Raw genomic sequence first — 21,040 nt, 5'->3', positions numbered from 1 at the left:
GGCATGGGACTGTAACAATCAGGAATAATAAATAAGCGCTCTTAATTGCTCACAAAATGCTCAATTGGAATCTACAATTGCTCACATTATTAATTAATTATTTAATTATTTATTGGTAATTAAAAATACAAAAATTTTTCTTTCTGTGTCTAAGTAAATATAAAGACTTTTCTTAAAAGTTTTCATACTGAAAAATTGCTCAACAAAACGTTTCGAAGTGTAATGAAAAAGTTACCAAAATGTATCCAAATGTTGACAAATGGTCGGCATAAAGTTATCTTTTTGAAACATACAAATGTTAACTTTTCGTTGGACATTTATTCTTTTTGCTTTTGGAAAATTGATTGTCCGGAACGCAAAATTAAATTTCCACGCTTTAAATGTTATCGTTTTGTCAGCAATTAGTTAACATTTGGCCACACTGGGGTATTTGAACTTGAAAAATACCATTGTGTCGAAACCGCATGAAAATTTAAATAAATCTACATGTGCATATTTAAAATGATACTGAAGTTAGCAGACGTCTGACAGTTTTTGAATTTTTTTAAAAACGAATAACTATAAAAAAAAAATATTTTGAAAAATTGCACCTATAGTTTAACAAATTTTCTACATGTGTATATTTTTAGTTTTTTTTTTTTTTATAATTTATTTGTTGAAAAAAAATCCGAAATTTGTAGCTGTCTGCTTACTTCAGGATCGTATATTTAAATAGAATTTTATTTTTTTAACGTCCTGTTATTGATTTTGGTCAGATTTTCTTGGAATGTTAATATATATATTTTTAATTGACGAATCATGAATTTTTTACAATACACATTTTGTAAAAAATAGTTTTGAATATTGAAAGAAATCAAATTGAGATTAAATAATAATTTTTATAAAGAACATATTTTGAGCGAATTAATTGTAAACGAGCAACCCACAGTCACTGCTCGAGTATCACTACCAAATTTAGTAAATTTGATTTGCTCGTTTATTAAGGTAACAATTTACTTTCAGATATTTTCATTAGTTCGCAAACCAATCGATTTCAAAAATCGTGTTAATTATAGGATTTAAAAAAAAAATCTTCACGATCTAATTTTTTTTGTAAGTCATCGATACATTTTTTTTCGAAAGCATCTCAACTACAATGAAAAATACAAAAAACTGATTGAATTTCATGGGTTTACTAAAAGGCTGTTGTCTTTTATTGATACGAAAAAAATCCAGTATCTCATCTCAGAGTTTTTTAAAATTTTCATGCCCGTAATTTTATGAAATCATTAATTGTTATCATAGAGACATGGCATGGACTAAATTTTTCTTATTTTCTGTTAATAATATAGATATTCGATGTATATTCAGTGATATTTAGTTTTATTCAATGATAGAATAATTAAAGTAGTAATTTATTTAGAGAAGATAAATACGATCGTCTTTTTTTTTTCGCGCCTAATTTAAATGTATTGCGAATGATATAAATCACTGTTTCAATCAATACTTGGCAATAAAAAAGAGTCTAAAGTATGAAAAGGCACAAATTCAAGTCTAGACTTTTCTAATGATACCAAATATAATAACGTTAGCTTTTTTTATTATACAGATATGACGGGAATAAAATTTTCCTTAATCTCTTAATCATATAGATTAAAATTGATGAGTTTTGTAACAGTATACGTATACACAAAAAAAAAAGGTTTCTTGGCGTAAGAATTATTTTGCATTATGAATTGAAAACAAAAATTTTCTTAAGATTAAAAAAATTTTTTGCGACAAGAAATTTTTTGACTCCAAAAAATTTATTTTTGCTCCAAAAAAAATTTTTGTTTTCAATTCATAATACAAAACTTTTCTTGAAAAAATTAAAAATTTTGTCGGGGCGATTAAAAATTTTTTGCGCCAAGAATTCCTTCTTTTCTGTGTATAAACACGAATATTATAATTTTTTTTTATAAATAATCTACATCTCTCCACATAAAATTTCAACGTTTCCGATCTACTGATTTAAATACTAAAACTGAATAAATAATAAATATTATTTAAATACCTTTCAAAGACCAATAGAACATCTCGCTTGTAATTTGATATTTAAGCCTGCCTCGGTAAAATTCGAACGTAACAAATAAATAATTACAAAAAAAAAAAAATCCGAAATTAATTGTGATGACGTAATTAAACTTAATTAATTTATTATGCAGATATATACATTTTAATTTAGGTTGCCAAGTTACTTCATATTTATTAATTCAAATTTTATTTTAAAATGACGTAATTTAGCTTTGCATAAATGTTTAATTCAATTCTTATAATTTCAAAATAAAAACGATGTCCCATAAAAGTGCACTTAAAAAAATAAAGTTATTTAGAATTGAATATTGAATAATTAATTGTTCGTCTTACAGGGAATTGTCGTTGACGTGTTAAAAAAGAATTCCCTTGATTAGAATTAAAAACCAGAAGTCGTTGGTCTACCAATTCTCGTTGACAAATGAATCCCAAGTGATAGAATGCTGATATTATTAATTTCTCTTCCATTTCATTGAGTAATTTGAATTCATTCAAAGATTGTTTCATGTTATCAATAATTTTATGTTTTTCAATTATTTGATTACGTAATAGAAGTACTTCACATGGATAATTATTTTGCTTAGGATCTATACTTTTGATTACAGTTTTAGCTTTTTCAATATACTTTTTGTATCTTTCTTCTAAAGCGGAAATTTCAAATTCCTTGTGCAAAATGTTATCTTGAAGATTTATTATTTTTTGTTTCAATGATTGAATAGTCGTTTCTTTTTCTTCCAATTGTAATGTTAATTGCTCACGATCAATTCCACATAATTTGTTTTCATTTTGTAACTGAAAAATTTTTTGTTGTAAAATGCTGTTATCAGCTTTATTATTTTCACTTTGATATTCAGTAAGCTGTTCTAATTTAGTTTCTAACTCCATTATACGTTGATTAGCAACATAATTTTGACCTCTTACAGTATTTAATTGTTTTTCAGAATTATCTAATAAAGCTTGGACGGTAGGTAATTTTTCAACATGACCTAACTGCTCTAATTTTAATAATTTGTTTTCACTTTCCAAACGCAATAATTTCTCCTTCATTTCAGCAGGTAACGTATCCGTACCTGGTATAGTATGAGCTATAGTAGAAGTTACATTATCAATCGTTTGCAATTGTGTGCATTTCAGCTCTTCATTACTTTCTTTTAAATAGTCACGTTCGACTATCAATCGTTCTTTTTCGCGTTGCATAGATCTTAGCTCTGTCTCCAATTTTTTCGATTTGAATTCAAGTTCATCATACTTGGTAATTTGTTCATTGAGTTTATGACAACATTCTGATAACTGTTGCTTACATAATTCTAAATGATTACGAGTAACTAATGATTTTTTTATTTCTTCTTCGTGTTCCTCTTTTAATTTCGCATATTCAAAGTTTTTATCTTCTAAAATTCGTACTTGCCGTCTCATGTCACTCATGTCTTCCATTTTTTTTTTATAAGACTCAATCGTAAGTTCATACTTGGCTACTTTATCAGCAGTTTCACGTAAAGCATCAATTTCGTCTTTCAATGTATTGGCTTCATCAGCTAATTTGTGTAGTTCCTCTTGTTTTGACTGTAATTCAAAAATCTCTTTTTCTAGTAATTCTGTCCTCAGTCGATAGTCATCTCTAGAAGTTTCTATTTTAAAAATTTCCTCTTTCAAAGAATCAATTTGCTTCCTTAATCCGGAATATTTTAAACTTGGAACGGAATGTTCGGAATTTTCTAATTCTTCAAGATACTTTTGCAGTTTTTTATTTTCAGAAATAAGTAAAGCTTTTTCTTCTTGCAATAAAGATAATTGCAAATCAAGCTCATGACACCGCTGTCCTAACTGGTCCTTTAAATCGATATTTGTTTGTAGATCATCCAATAATTTTTGATGAGATCCATTTCCAATATCAATTGATTCAAAATTCAAACTTGCTCCGAGACTCAGACGTGATCCATGTATACTATCCTCTAATTCCTGTATATTTTGCATGATTGCTTGCTGAACAGTTTCTTCCATTTTCATGATTGATGTTATATATTGTTGCTTGTGTGTACAATTAATAGCACAACCAAGAACTAATTGTAAAAGTTTTTTAAGTTCTTTGAGATCGCATTGCTCTCCTATTTTAGAAGCATTAGGTTTTATGTATCCAGATAAAGGTTGACTTAAAAATTCACTGTAATACTCCATGATAGCTTCAACAATTTTTTTCAAATTACTTACTCGAAGCCGCCAATTTGTTCCTATATTTGTTTTTATTTTTGATTTCCAACTTGTGCTAAACCAATCAGGGGCGATTTGGTTCAATGCTTCTGAAATTGCAACTCCATCGCTAAGTTCCTCTGGTGATGAATGTTCAGCAATCAGATCAAATGTGTTCAACCATTTAATTAAACTCTCCAGTTGATAATCATTCATTTTGTTAAAGAAATATATTTTTATACATAAATTTGTAAGTAAATAAATATACGCTAAGTAATAATCAACAATAGAGTATTTATATCTAAAAAAAATGTTAATAATTTTAATGAAAACACATTTATGTGATTGTATAGAATTTGGTATTATTATTGAATACCTTAAGATATCACTTTGTATATTATCGAATACAATTTTAACTGAATTTTACTATTTATATTATTAAAGTAAGTTTTTTTTAAACAATGAAACAACTTATACTAATTATAGTATGTACAAAAATCATAGTCAATGAAAACATGACAACTAAGAGATAATAGATAAAAAAAAAAATATAAATACATCTTAAAATTTATGAACTAGTTCACATGTACTCTGTGATATGCGCTTAAGGTGACGTACCCTCCTTAATAGAAGTTTGATTTAGCAAAAGTTTACTTACAAAAGTTTCCTTGAATTTCCCGTCAAATTTCCGTCAACTCCGGATTTTTCCGTTGTTGACGACGATTTGCAATACAATTTGACGTAAATTCACTACCCGAATTAGAATGCAAATTCACTTCAAAAGTTGACTAGAAAAAAATATTCGTCAATTTTCAGGCAAAGTTTTATATTAATTTATTTTGAATTTATTGTGACTTGAAAAATTGTAAAGTATTTTTTTTACCCTCAAATTGTAGACATTTTTATGTATAAATTTGCTTACCTTCTGAAATGGCAAGAACATTATTGACTTTTTTCTTATCGTAAAAAAGTACCTCTAAATTGAAGAAAAATTAAGGGTGGACAGTACTAACTAACCCTAATGGCCACTTTAGCTTGAAATTGAAAGTAATTTGACATTAAAATTGCCTGAAATTTGCTGCCCGAATGGCAGACAATTTGACAGCAAAAGTCCGAAAGAAAAATTTACGGTTAATTTTCGCTCAATTTAGAGGTAACTTTTTACTAGAAAAAAAAAGTCGGTAATGTTCATTCTTACTATTTGAGAAGGTGAGCAAATTTATACATGAATATGTCTACAATACGAAGGTAAAAAAATACTTTACAATTTTTCAAGTCAAATTCACAATAAATTAATATAAATCTTTGCCTGAAAATTGACGGAAATTTTTGTTCTAGTCAACTTTTGAAGTGAATTTGCATTCTAATTCGGGTAGTAAATTTACGTCAAATTGTATTGCAAATTGTACATAAATTGTCGTCAAAAACGGAAAAATCCGAAGTTGACGGAAAATTGACGAAAAATTCAAGGAAAATTTTGTAAGTAAACTTTTGTTAAAGCAAACTGTGCTAATAGGGGAATTTTTGAATTTTACTTTTCTAATTACGTTTTGAATAATTACGTCACTCGAATGGTGAAAACCTTCCGAAAAAGTTTGTCTTACACATTTTTTCGGAAGCTATAAAAATTTCTATAATAACAATTGATCAATAAATCAAAAGAAAAGTAAAATTCAAAAATTCGTTTAGTACAGCCCAGCCTTAACTGCAAATTTTTCTTTTCAAATTTTACTGTGAAATTGACGGCAAATTCGGGCAGCAGATTTCAGGTAATTTTAACATCAAATTACTGTCAATTTTAAGCTAAAGTGGCTGTTAAGGTCCTTAACCACAAATTAACTTCAAGCTACTGCCGTATTCTGAAGTCAATTTAAAGGAAAGTGTTGGGGAGCAAACAGTTACCTTTAAGTTGACAATAAATTGTCTGTAATTCGAATTCAATTTGACTACAAGTGTTGTTAGACAATGACGTTAAGTTGATTGAAAGTTTCACTTCAAATTGACGGCAATTATTTCTGTCAAATTACATTCAGATGACGGCAGTTGATTTGCATCAACTTGCACGCAAGTATTATCCTGCCGAGGCTTACCAGAAACTTGCTGAGCAAAGTGTGGCTATCAGGGAACTTAACGACAAGTTTCTGGTAAGCCTCGGCAGGATAATACTTGCGTGCAAGTTGATGCAAATCAACTGCCGTCATCTGAATGTAATTTGACAGAAATAATTGCCGTCAATTTGAAGTGAAACTTTCAATCAACTTAACGTCATTGTCTAACAACACTTGTAGTCAAATTGAATTCAAATTACAGACCATTTATTGTCAACTTAAAGGTAACTGCTTGCTCTCCAACACTTTCCTTTAAATTGACTTCAAAATACGGCTGTAGCTTGAAGTCAACTTACGGTAAGGTTGCAACAAGGGAGCTTGTGATATTTAGGCTATGTTCCGATATACACGCCTAGATTTGAGCAACAAACGTAACATGTGTGTACATGAAACATCCGAGTATCAACTTAATGTTAGTTTGTGTAATTTTCCAGTGATGTGAGCTTAGCTTTAAGCATCTTGTTACTCAGTTATCCTTTTTATTATTATGTTACCTACTAAGTTCAAGTTGAATAAAAAAACAGTGAATTGGATATCATTTACTTCATGATGAACTTTTAAATGTGATTTAATTAAACTGTACGTATTTGTATTATGCTTGTGTCACATTATTTTATCCCTGGAATGTTTTTATTGCGAACTATATCTTTTAAATTAACTTTCGGATTTCGTGGTGTGGATTCATTACTTTCATTTTTACATGTCAATTTTCGTTGTTTCTCTCGAAGGTAATGAAATAAAAATAATGTTATTCTATTCACTAATTTTTCATACTCAGTAATAACAGTATGAGTGGCTTGATTTTTCCATCACTTGAAGATTAGTTGATCAACGGAGCTCATTTTATGGAAATTGCTACCAATTGAGAATGCTTCTATCGCTTATGATCGTTGTTATTTTACTGTACATTCAATTCAATTTGGAGTTAATTTATAAAAGTGTTTAATTGATTTATATTACAATATGTCTGACGACGATATTGCTATGGACTCAATAGATTCCGATGAAGATATTTTTAGTGCTCACAATTCTTCTCTTCGCAATAATGTACGACGATCTAAAAGTGCCCGTACATTGCGATCACACTCTAGCAATAACTCTCTTATAGCTCGGAATAATTTGAGTGTACGAAGAAGTACGAGAAATAGAATGCAAACTTACGATAATTTGAATACTAGTTGGATTTTAGGTAAGTTTTCTTTATCGATTAACTTTAGGTATTAACTTTAAATATTATTGTATTTATGTTGCAGGGACTCAAACTTTAAAAGGATATCCGATGTTTCAACAGCATGTTTCTTCATCAGACAAAGAAATGGCTGAGGAGTCACCCAGTAGACCAAGAGATATTCGAGAACGTATGCCTTTGAGATCTAGAGAAAATCATCATCCTACGAAAAATCCGCGACACATCAGAAATAGAGAGGAGCTCAGTAATCGGGAGCTTCGAAACAGAGCTGATAGAGAACGAGAAAGAGAAATCCGAAAGACTACCGACAAAGAAATTGATGAAATAGATCTTCGTCAGCTCAAAGATCGATCGGATCGAAAGTCTAATGAGAAAGAAACAAAATATAAAAGCGGAAATCGAAGTAAAATAGTTGTGGCAGCAAGTAATGAAAAAGATTCTGAGCCACAAAAGTCAGACAGTCCTGCCAGATCGAGAGAAGGCCCGATAACGAGATTATGTGGTATGTTGGAAAAAGATGAAACGATTAAAGTTTTGTCAACCAATATCAATGAAGACAGCTCTCACGAAAGTGATAAACAAGTAGAAAATGGAAATTCGGAAAATGAAATCGGTTATGAAGATATGTATACTCGAATTAAAAGAACTAGAAGAGCATCACAACGTCAATTAGAACGAAATAAAAAGTTATCAGAGGACAGCGATTTGAGTGAGTCATCCGATTCACCTGGCCCTCGAAAGTACAGCCTTCGTAAAAAGAAACCAACTGTAGATAGATTTCAAGCAACTGTAGAGCCGGTTAGACGTTCAATACGAGCACTTAGAACCGTTCTAAGTAACTCAATGAGACGGCGTAAGCATAGAAGCAAAAGTTCTAGTTCAAACGATTCTAGTGATTCTGAACCACAACGATATGATAAAAAAAAGTGTAAGAAAGTGAGACAAAATGCTTTACCGCAAGGTGGCCCAACAGATAGAAAAGCTGATATAAATCCTATTACGTTAGATACGAATATTCGATTTAGTGACGTTGGTGGTTTAGAATCCCACATTCATTGTCTTAAAGAGATGGTTGTATTTCCTATGATGTATTCGGATGTCTTCGATCGGTTTCATATTACACCACCCAAAGGAGTTCTTTTCTACGGACCACCAGGCACTGGAAAAACTCTTATCGCTCGAGCTTTGGCTAATGAATTCAGTCAACAAGGAAACAGGAAAGTTACTTTTTTTATGCGAAAAGGTGCAGATTGTTTATCTAAGTGGGTAGGAGAATCAGAAAGACAACTTCGACTTCTTTTTGAACAAGCTCAACAGATGAAACCATCTATTATTTTTTTTGATGAAATTGATGGCCTTGCTCCAGTTAGAAGTACCAAACAAGATCAAATTCATGCAAGCATTGTCTCGACTTTGCTCGCTCTTATGGATGGTCTAAATGATCGAGGTGAAGTTATCGTCATAGGCGCGACTAATCGGATCGACGCAATCGATCCTGCTTTAAGAAGGCCTGGAAGATTTGATCGAGAATTATTTTTTCCTCTCCCCGCAATGAAAGAACGATTAGAGATTTTGAAAATTCATGTCAGCAAATGGAAAAATCCACCTTCTGATATACTTCTAGAACTATTAGCGGAAATGACAACCGGCTATTGTGGATCAGATTTACGTGCTCTCTGTACAGAAGCAGTATTACAAGGACTGAGAAGAACATATCCTCAGATTTATTTGACTAGCAATCGTTTGCTCTTGGATCCCCAACGAGTTGAAGTGAAAAAGCAAGATTTCATCGAAGCTGCATCGATTCTTGTACCATCTACTCATAGAATTACTCCCACTGTCAGCAGAAAATTACCGTCATTTCTTATTCCTCTTCTTGGTGAGGCGCTTGAAGACTTAATCAATGCAGTTAACATAATTTTTCCTCAAGGAATAAATTCTACGCTTGCAAAAGTAAAAGTTGCCAAATGTTTAAATCATCCAAGAATGTTGGTCACGTGTGACAGTATGTCATATGGTCAAAGTCCAAAATTAACTCAAGCTCTGCTTTATCAAATGGAGCATGTTTTTGTTCAGCCGTTGGACGTTAGTACACTTTTTGCAGAAAGTGCCAGAACACCAGAAGAAATATGCGTTCAAGTATTCAATGAAGCCTCGAGAAAGATACCATCAATAATTTATATTCGTTCGATCGATCAGTGGTGGCAATTATTGCCAGAAACTGTTAAAGCAGTTTTCATGTGTCGAATTACTACTCTTGACCCATGTCTTCCGGTTCTTATTCTCGCAACAAGTGATGTACCGTATTCTGATTTAGTTCCACAGTTAAAAAACCTTTTCAGTCGATCTCGAGGAGAAGTTTATACAATAAAAAATCCTTCTGTTGAACAGAGATTGGAATTTTTTAAATCATTGTTTATGGAAAAATGCTTTCAACCACCTATTATAATTGATGATAAAGTTGAAAAACTTGAAGAGCTGCCTGTGGCACTTGAACCAATACCAAAGAAGTTGACTGAAGATGAAAAAAGAATGTTGTATGAAAAAGAGGAAGTTTCCTTACGAGAATTAAGAATCTTCCTCAGAGAAATTTGTGCTAAATTAGCTCGAAATAGACAGTTAGTATATTTTAATTTATTCATATGATAAGGTAAAAGCACCAATTATTGACACTATAAGAGACAAGATTATCATTTCATTTTTTTTTACCATACTAACGATTAAAATTATTGAATTTGTATTTTAACATTGTTTTAATTAATCTTTTAACTAATCAAATTCATGCTTTCTGATTAAAAAAAAATTAAATTTACTAATTAATTTCAAGTGATAAAATAAATAATCCGGATACACCAATTATTGACAGGTTAAAAACTTGACTGATTTAACTACTGTCATGCTGTTGCTCTAATTATTGACACCCATAATGCACATGTGTCATTAGTCTGTAGAACTAAATAAAAGAAACGAAGTCTCCAAATAAATGCTAATTTATTAATTAATATTCAATTGATTGGACGAGTTTTAAACCCGAAATTATTCAAAATATTTTTTAATTAAACGAAAATTAAAATCAATTAATCACTTTTGTTATAACCATTCAATAGTAAGTATATGACAGCGTGGGTTCGCCGGAATTATTAAGGTTTATAACGGACTTGTGTTTAAAAAAAAGACGTTACGGCGTTGTCTACTAACCTGTCGAAATATGAGACACAACTTCAATATTACGTACTAATTATTGACATTCACTATTTTAAAATTAAAAATCATAAAATTTACTGTAAATATATCATATTGTTAATTTTTCATATTTTATTTCTTTATAAAAAAAAAGTTGATGTGATTAGATGGAAAAAATAATTAAAAATCATCGTTTGAACCGACTGCTTTTCTAACCGGAATAGTTAAGAAAATTGACGCCCACAAGCTGTTTTAATAGGCACGAATAAACTTTATTTTTTTTATTAATAAATGTTTGATATTTATATTAACAATAATTTTTTTTTAATTTTCTTATTATAAAGATTGTTTGAAAATTGATACGATTATAATTAATGTAGTAGGTAATTAAATATGTCTCGAAATAAGATAGGGTGTCAATATTTGGAACCCTGCCAGTAATTGGTGCTTTTACCTTAATTTTCGAAAAAAATGTTTAAAATATTAATTGTTTTGTCAGATTTTTCATGTTTACGAAACCGGTTGATACAGAAGAGGTGCCAGATTATAATGCAATCATAAAACAACCAATGGATTTAGAGACTATGATGACTAAGATCGACATGCATTGCTATTTATGCGCTCGTGATTTTCTCGATGACATCGATCTCATTTGCAAGAATGCACTTGAGTATAATCCTGATAGGTAAGAAATATTTTTATCTAAATAATTGTACCGTAAATTTTACGGTTATAAAATTACTCATTAATTATTATGAACTACAAAGAAAAAAAAGGGAAAGTCGTGATAATGATCATTAGACTGTTTTAAAAAAAACGACTAATTTTTTTTTCTTAATTATACCGAAAATATTGTTGGAAATGACGAAAAAAATACTGTGAGAGTTTGAGCTCTCAATATTAACATTAAGAGGTGCCGCATCTCGAATTTCTATTTTCCATTTAGATAACATGGAAACAAAATTTTTTTGCACTTTAGAATTTTATAGTTCACAGTGGAAACAATACTTTAAAAAGTTCACGATTAATTCTTATGGAAAATTTAGCGCTCTACAAAAAAGACCTCTTACAGTTTTTCGATATCTTTATTTCTTCAAAAGTTATTCAAAGTTAAAGTTGGATTAATGATAAATTTTTCCATTTTTCCATTTTTATGACGCACCCATCAACTTTATGGGAAAATTTTATAGGATATTTTTTGTAGAACATTTCATTTACTACAATTTATCTCTACGAAAATTTTCGGCATTTCTTACAGGTCGTAAGTTTATTGCATTTAACTAAAAATTTTCTTGAATAAGGTAAATGTCCCAATACCGGAACGATTTGATAATAATTATATTATATTTTAACTCGTGCGCGATGAAATTAAATAAAACTTTCTTTATTTAAAACCTTAATCTTTTAGTTACAAAATAGAATATAATATAGATTATTTAGACTTAAATTCTAATAGTTCGAGTAATATAATTTTGAACAATAAACTTATGATTATTAAAAAAAAAATTCAGTTAAATGCAAATAACTAACGAATTGTAAGAAATATCGAAAATTTTCACAAAGATAAATTGTAGAAAATGAAATGTTCCACAAAAAATGTCCTATAAAATTTTCCCACAAAGTTGATGGTTACGTCAAAAAATTGGAAAAATGTAAAAATTTATTACTAATCCAACTTTGAATAACTTTTGAAGAAATAAAAATATCGAAATATTGTAAGAGACCTTTTTTGTAGAGGGTCAAATTTCTCATGAGAATAGTGGCGCGGACACGGAGGCGTGGCTTAAAAAACATGGATAGTAGCTTACACAGTTAAATGCGTAATTCATGTGATAGTAGGGTAAATAAATGAAATGTTATTAAATTTCATAGACAAATTATCTTGGACGAGTAAAAATCCAGAACAAAAAAATATACATGATCCCGAACGAATTTTATTTCCCTGATTGAAAGAAACGATTCAAATCTATTAAAAACAATTAAAAGAAAAATTTTTTAATTGACATACACAAAAAGATTAAAAAAGATTTAAAATAATTTGATATTTCGAATAGTTTTAAATACTTCTGAATCGACAATTAATAGTTGAATTTCTGATTCATAAAGCGACTTGAAACAATTCAAAACGATTCAATTTTTCGAATTGTTACGAATACTTTTGAAATTATAATTTTAACGATTCGCAAAATAAAAATTTTCTTGCACCTAGTGAATAACTATCTTGAAATTTTTATCTTGAATCAAAATTTTTTGGCCTGAAGTCAACATGTTTTGATGCTTAGAAAAATTTTCACTTGTTTCAAGAAGAAAAATGTGTTAGTTTTTTGTGGCAATATTACATTTTTTTTTTGAAGAAATTTAAATTTCTCGGAACGAAAAAATTTCATTAAAGAAATATAAAAAAATATATCTAACATATGCATAAAAAGTATATTTTTAATAGCTAACTTTTGGTCGATTTTAGTATATATAATTTATATATTAAGTGTAATTTAAATACACTCATGTAAAAAATCGAAGGAATGGAAAAATTATAGAATTTCTTAAGTGATTTTCGCAAAGCTATAACTTGGTAAAAAAAAAAAATCTTATCGACATTTGAAAAAAAAGCATTTAAAAGCCTGAAATCTCTAGTTTCGATATATTTTTATCAAAATTTATTTAGAGCTACGACTGTCGTGCAGTTGTGAGAAATACCGCGAGACAAAAATCTTTCAAATTTTTTTTTTTTTTTTCTTTAAAGAGTTTACAAGCCGTGGAAAATTTTTTCAGCTAAACCGATCGAAATTAGAGATTTCAAGCTTCGAAGTTAGATTTTTCGAATCGTTTTAAATCTTTTTAAATCGATAAATTGTAATTATTATTTGTTGATCCAAGTAGATTTAAAACGATTCAATTCTATTAGATTTTTCGAATCTTTTTTAATGCAATCTAATTGTTGATGTAGATTCAATGTAGATTTAAAAGTATTCGATTTATTAATTTCGAATCGTTTTAATAGTATATTGTATAACAAGGGATGAAACAAGACGATTTCAGACTAGGATGAGGTTGGCTGACATCACCCGCAGTCTAAAATCGTGTTTTATCCTGAGTCACACTATATTTTTCACAATTACCTGCATCGGAACTTCAAGATTCAGTGTCAGCAGCCAGTAAGAAACAAGTTAATTTTTAGCCAACGATGCGGAGAACTGTTAGGAAATGAGAAATCTGTGATTTACAGACACTTATTAAATAGTAAATAAGACAAAAATATTATTTTCACTCATTTGTTGATAATTTTATTTCGTTAATTAAAACTGTCATTTAAAAAATGAAATGAGTAAACCGAAGTGACAAGTAAAAAAATGAAAGTAATAAGGCTGCAAATGAATATACAATATAAATCACACCGGGCAGAAACAATTGTGTTCCTTTCCTCGGGAAGAAACACAATTGTTTCTACCCGCTGTATGAAGGTATTTTTGAATTACGAATTCGCTAGCAATTGTTTGCAGCATCGGCTTGAAATAAGCTTGTTTCGACGGGCTGTAAGACACTGAAACTTCAAGTTTCGATGCTGGTATCATGAAAATGATTTTTCTCACCTCCGGGCGGAAAGCGTCAACTTTCGTCCCGCTGTGCAAAACGAAGTTGCCGCTTTCCGCCTCCGTCGAGGAGAAAAATAGTATACACTCCTCGGGAAGTAAATAAGAAAGCCTCAGATCACATGTTTGTTGACCTCGGCTTCGCCTCGGCCAACAATTACATGTGATCTGAGACATTTCTTACTTTACTTCCCTCGGTGTGTAATATACTATTCAATTGCTTATTAAAGTTTCCATTTTTAACTTCCCGCTAAGAAAATTGTAAATTTTCAAAAATTCGGGAAGTTATTGGTTTTGGTCCGTTTTACGAAAATCGAATTTTCATCGGATGTCGACGTTTTGAGGTCCTAGGAAGCTATTCTGACTAATTTCAAGATGATGTCCGAGTGTATGTATGTATGTATGTACGTACGTATGTAAATACCTGTATCTTTTGAACGGATGAATCGATTTTGAACTTTAAGGTGTCATTCGACGCGGCTTGTCAATATCTTGAAGCTGTAAGAAAATTGAGCTTGATCGGTAGGGCTCGTTCAGAGATATTCCAAAAATAAAATTTTTTCAAAAATGTTTTTTTTGGATAACTTTTAATGTGCTCGATGGCTTGATTCCAAAATGGACTGGGCTCTAGAACTTTATAAGCCGCGTCGAATGCCCTCTCAACCATCAAAATCGGTTCATTCGTTCAAGAGAAACCGTTGTCGAAAGAATTAAAAAAAAAATTTTTTTTATTTTTTCTGAAATATCTCAAAAACGACTCGATAAATCGAATTCAAAATTTGATCAGCTTTAAAACTTGATAAAACGCGTCGATTGCCACCTCAACCGTCTCAATCGGTTTATTCGTTTGAGAGAAATCGTTGGAGAAAAAATTGTAAAAAACGTTTTTTTTTAAAACAACAGCACACAAACGTATTTTCGAGCTCGAACAGCTCGAAAATGTATTCACAATAATGTTTTCGAGGTTCTTGAGCTCGAAAACAGCGGGAAGTTTTGGGGCTGGCCCGCCGGGTCAACTGATAGACCGATTTTTTTAATTGATTTGAATCGTTTCTTTTCATCAGGGTTGTCGGCTATTTAATTAAATGAGGAATAGACCGCGAAAAAAATGACATATATGTGATCGTAGTTACCGCGCTTTGTGTACAAACGTCTCATATGAAAGAAAACTCCATGAAATTAATGCAAAAATTTAAAAAATTACAGAACAATAAAAATATTATTATAATTAATATTTATTTACTTGAAAAAACAAAAATAACATTTTCAGTTTTTAAGTTTTAGGTTAAACTTTACAAACGTATCTGCAATATATATATCGGTTTTTTTTTCAAATATAAGGAACAAACTTTCATTTGAAGAGTAACTTTATTTATTTTCAATAACTTCTTCCACGCTTTTAATTTATCAACTCTATCCAAATTATCAAAAAAATTTTCTAATAACACTGAACGATCACCAGCCTCCGGTAATTTATAGAAAACCGCATTAAAATTTTTATTTGCTTTACTCCGACAATTTCTTACTGCACAAAATACTCAATTTTTTTACTTTTAACGTTCTCTAAATATTCTAACTTCTATTAAAATTTTTATTTCTTAATAATTTGTTGTATAAAATTTATTGATGATGTTAACAGCATGCATTTACTTAACTGTGTAAGCTATCATTAGTTTGATTTTTTTTTACCAGACTGCGTGAGCCAATTTGTCAGTTCCCAATATCTTGAACATTTTAAACTATTGTTCCCACCGTGAACTATAAAATTCCAAAATGCAAAAGAATTTCGTTTCCATGTTATTTAAATGGAAAATAGAAATTTGAGATGCGGCACACCTAAATATTAATATTAACAGCTCAAGCTCTAACAGTATTTTTTTCATTATTTCTAACATTATCTTCGATGTAATTAAGAAAAAAAAAAATTAAGGTAAAAGTTCTAATTATTGACCCTATCTTATTTTAAGAAATATTCAACTACCAGCTATATTAATAATAATCGTATACATTTTTAACAATCTTTAAAATTATAAAATTTTTAAAAAATTATTGTTAATGAAAAATATCAAACATTTATTAATAAAAAAAATAAAGTTTATTCGTGCCTTTAAAACAGCTTGTGGGCGTCAATTTTCTTAACTATTCCGGTTAGAAAAGCAGTCGTTTCAAACGATGACTTTTAATTATTTTTTCCATCTAATCACATCAACTTTTTTTTTATAAAGAAATAAAATATGAAAAATTAACAATATGATATATTTACAGTAAATTTTATGATTTTTAATTTTAAAATAGTAAATGTCAATAATTAGTACGTAATATTGAAGTTGTGTCTCATATTTCGACAGGTTAGTAGACAACGCCGTAACGTCTTTTTTTTAAACACAAGTCCGTTATAAACCTTAATAATTCCGGCGAACCCACGCTGTCATATACTTACTATTAAATGGTTATAACAAAAGTGATAAATTGATTTTAATTTTCGTTTAATTAAAAAATATTTTGAATAATTCCGGGTTTAAAACTCGTCCAATTAATTGAATATTAATTAATAAATTAGCATTTATTTGGAGACTTCGTTTCTTTTATTTAGTTCTACAGACTAATGACACATGTGCATTATGGGTGTCAATAATTAGAGCAACAGCATGTCAGTAGTTAAATCAGTCAAGTTTTTAACCTGTCAATAATTGGTGTATCCGGATTATTTATTTTATCACTTGAAATTAATTTGTAAATTTAATTTTTTTTTCATCAGAAAGCATGAATTCGATTAGTTAAAAGATTAACTGAGACAATGTTAATAATATTAATCGTCAGCATGGTAAAAAAATGAAATTACAATCTTGTCTCTTGTAGTGTCAAAAATTGGTGCTTTTACCTTAGTCGTTTTTTTTTTTAAACAGTCTAATGATCATATAGCATATAATTTAAATAAAATATTTTACTGTACTGATAAGCTCGTATGTTTTCCCTTTAGCTTGCGTGATAAATCTTCTTTTGGAATTTTAAAGAGGTAGTCGTTCCTGTTATTCCGATTCCTTATGTCTTTTATAAATCACATAATTCTATACGAAGCATAAATCAAATAGAAATTCATCATTTTTTTATTTTATGCCTCGTCATATTCGAGAAACTAATAATTTGATAAAAACAAAAGTTCTCAATGTAATTTTTTTTTCTTTCACAGAGATCCAGCTGATAAACTTATACGTCATCGGGCTTGTTCATTACGTGATCATGCATATGCTCTTATAAAAGCTGAGTTAGATTCTGATTTCGAAGATAAATGTAGAGAAATATCAAAAAATCGAATGCTGACAAAAAAAGCGATTAATGAATATGTAAAAAATGAAAGTTTTAATATTGATGAAAAAAATGATAAAAAAGACAATCTCTTGAGCCCAAGTGGATCAGTAGTAATGAACGGTCGAAAAGTCAACTCCAGGAAGCGAAAAATTCCTGCATGGGCTCGTGGTTACGTTAAAAAAGTTACGAAAAAAAAGAAAATTATGTTGGATGATAGCACAGTGGAATTGAATGAGAAACCTTGTCCAGCTTCATCCACCAATGGGATTCGAAACGTTGATTTAGAAAAATTCCAAGAGTTCGTAGCGAATAGAGTACTGATTGGTGATGCTACATTGTATGATAATACAGAATCGGAAAATGATTCCATAAATGAAACCCCAAAAGAAGTGAAAAATAGTATTAACTGTGAAATCATTAATGAACGATCATCAATCGATGCAGACGTACCTACGGTAAATGAACAAATATCGATGGAAAATGGCGAGCCGAATGTAGTTTTTCCACGTGAAAAATTAGATAATCTACCTGTAACGGTCGACTGTGATCATGAACAAACCAAACTAGAAGAAACGATTGTTGTAGTTATTGATAAAACAAAACTTGAAAATATGTGGAAATATACCGTGGAAGTTACGAGTAAGCTTTCTATAGAAGAGCTTTGTGACATTTACGTACAATTTAGTAGATGTGTTAGTTCGTATGATCACACATATGATCGAAAATCACTGCCAAAGGTATGAATTATTTTATCTAATAGTTATTTTTTATTGATAAATAGGAATGGAAAATCACGATTGTCTTTTACTTAAATTAAAATTTATTATTTTTTATTTCAGGATTTGCTCAGAAATTTACAACGGTTTAAAAATATTTCAAACAAAACAGCTGAACCTACAATAGATGCTGATATTTAAAGTCTGCCACTTTCTAAACACTGTATTTATTTCCGTATTTTATAAATAAAATATTGAATGTTCGAGTTCTCGAAATTAAAAATTTTTAATATAAATTATTTATAATTTTTATTATCAACGTTCAAAGTGTCTTTTTTTTTCAACTAGTTCTCTTTGATCAATGGAAATTTATAATTATCTTTTAATACTACTATTTATTTATGAGTTTTTACGATGGAGTATTCTTAACTGGAAGAACTTGTCACCTCGAACGTGAAGCAAAGAGTTTGAACTCCATTAAGGTAAATGTCCCAATACCGGAACGACGAAGGGTATACGACTGATTTTTATCGTTTCAAAAATATTGAAATAAATTATAAACCAAAATAATCTATAACATCATATAGAATAGACATTTAAGGTAAGGGACCCAGTTTCTGACCTTTTAAGAGTGCCGGTTGAGGTTATACTATAAGAGTTAATGTAAGATTTAACTTGATTAGAAAGAAAAAAATTTATCGACTAGTTTAGGATTTGTCAAATAAAGTCATGTGTGTAAAATAATTATTTGAATTGAATTAATAATTAAAATTGACGTTTTAAAAAGTGACTATCAGAGGCCCAGTTTCTGACCGTCAGAATTCTTCAGATCGCAGTTTCTGACCGTCACAGTGGCGCGGTTTCTGACCCTCACAGTAAACCATAATTATGAAGTACTTACTAAGTTTAAATAAACTAAAATTATTATTTGAATAAATAAATTAAATATTTATTATAACAAATACATACTTTTTTTAACACTTTAAAGAGTCATAACAATTTAAATACTATCAGAATTGACATTATTTTTACAATAATTTTATCACTCCAAAAATATACCTTCAAGATCTAAACATAATCTTTTATTTAAAAAAATAAATATTAAATGTCAATTTAAACCTGTATTATAAAAAATAATGAAAAATAAATTACTAAAACTATAAATATTCATAATTTCAATAAATTCAATACAAAATAAACTATAAATATTGTTATTTTTACATTTTATAGACATGTAATTAAATAGATAACCTCGTTCGTAATAGGTTAGAATTTGAGGGTCAACAACTTGATCACACCTTTAAAATTGAGCCTAGTTATTGACCATAAAATTTTAGCAACAAAACTCATTTTAATATGTTTTATACGTGTATTTAAATAAATTTTAATTAAATATTGATCTACACATACATTTTTAATTAATTTTTTTTACTTAAATGATAATTAGTGCACAGATTCGATTGTCGCACCTTCTAACATCAACTGCTTAGACTACACTTAAAAAATGGCTTCCGCAGCCACCTATGACTAAGATATTTTTTTTTATTCAGTTAATAATTTCTATGTTTTTTAAATTGCCATTAATTAGGCTCAGAAAAGATTACTACAAATTAAGAAAAAATCGATTTACGCATTAAAGATAGTTTTTTAAGTAAGTTAGAAAAAAGTTGGAAAGGTCAGAAACTGGGTCACGGTCAACAACAGGGTCTTTTACCTTACCTATTCAAAAATAATCAAATTATTTCATTTTTCTTAAATTTAATATAAAAAACAATTTTTTTTCTATGACACCCAAAAGACCCAATACCAAAACGCTGAAATAGTCTTGTCCCAATACAGGAATTCGGTTGTCCTAATACCGGAACAGTAAATAAAATGAGTTATTTTTTGCATTTATTCATGGTGAAAATATTGACAATTATTAAATAATATTATTCTAAAACGAGTGTGAATGTAGCAGACATCAGACAACTTTAAAATTATAAATAAAAAAGATAAACAATTAAAAAAATAAAATTTATAAAAAAAGGACTATTAATTCCAAAATTTTTTGAATGCGTATTTTTAAAAATTTTATTTTATTAATTATTTACTCGATTTATTAATAATTTTAAATTTGTCTGATGTCTGCTATATCACACTCATAATGTAAAATGTTTTTAAAATTTTTAAATGATTAAATATTAAATGAAAATAAATATTTTGAACTGAAGAATAGAAACAAAATAAATCATTAGAGGTTACACTACAAAGTTGATTAAAAAAAAAAAAAATTACTTTTTATGATTGAAATTAGAGTTGACCTATATTTAATGCTTTTTTTATAACAATCATACATACTGCATTCAAAATTAGGGCTCCAGTAATAATTAATATTGCACTTGATTTAGCCAGTCAATAAAACTCACCGTTAATGTCTATCGATAACATTAATAACATTAATATGACTGGCTGTTCCGGTACTGGGCACGGGTTGATTTTGGTGTACCAATAGACGAACAATAAAACAATAATAATACTATTTTTTTCATATTGTTAAAATGGTTTCTTGAATTTTATGTCATTCTAGATGCATATAAAAAAAAAAATTATTGAAAAGTAATTCTATACATTTCCTATAAGCTTAAGACCATTGACTGATTTCTTAGCAAAACCATTAAGTGACATGAAAAAGTCATGAATCCAAGACTATTGCTATAATTAACA

The 21,040-nt window shown here is 29.1% G+C and overlaps 2 protein-coding genes across 7 annotated transcripts; one reads left to right on the top strand and one right to left on the bottom strand.

The window, feature by feature from the left end:
• Positions 1-1,856: 1,856 nt before the first annotated feature.
• LOC130666417 (protein Hook homolog 3) lies at positions 1,857-4,770 on the bottom strand. Its single transcript, XM_057467393.1, has 2 exons — positions 4,616-4,770; positions 1,857-4,540 (listed from the first exon to the last, which is right to left on the bottom strand). The coding sequence occupies exon 2, from the start codon at positions 4,453-4,455 to the stop codon at positions 2,344-2,346; it is 2,112 nt and encodes a 703-aa protein (XP_057323376.1). The 5' UTR covers positions 4,456-4,540; positions 4,616-4,770; the 3' UTR covers positions 1,857-2,343.
• Positions 4,771-6,776: 2,006 nt separating this feature from the next.
• On the top strand, positions 6,777-18,653 carry LOC130666469 (ATPase family AAA domain-containing protein 2-like). Of its 6 annotated transcripts, none has more exons than XM_057467485.1 (7): positions 6,778-7,075; positions 7,172-7,536; positions 7,601-10,154; positions 11,219-11,404; positions 17,290-17,325; positions 17,500-18,355; positions 18,458-18,653. In XM_057467485.1, exons 2-7 carry the CDS (start codon positions 7,311-7,313, stop codon positions 18,533-18,535), a joined length of 3,936 nt encoding a protein of 1,311 aa, XP_057323468.1. In that variant the 5' UTR covers positions 6,778-7,075; positions 7,172-7,310; the 3' UTR covers positions 18,536-18,653. The 6 variants fall into 6 exon arrangements, with proteins under 6 accessions (XP_057323470.1, XP_057323468.1, XP_057323467.1 ...); XM_057467484.1 differs by having other exon boundaries at positions 7,167-7,536; XM_057467483.1 differs by having other exon boundaries at positions 7,126-7,536.
• The last annotated feature ends 2,387 nt before the right edge of the window (positions 18,654-21,040 follow it).

This window comes from Microplitis mediator, chromosome 4 (genome assembly GCF_029852145.1).
Source record: "Microplitis mediator isolate UGA2020A chromosome 4, iyMicMedi2.1, whole genome shotgun sequence".
NCBI lineage: Eukaryota > Metazoa > Arthropoda > Insecta > Hymenoptera > Braconidae > Microplitis > Microplitis mediator.
Note: the sequence above shows the minus strand (reverse complement) of the source record. Positions and strands in the feature narration are given on the sequence as shown.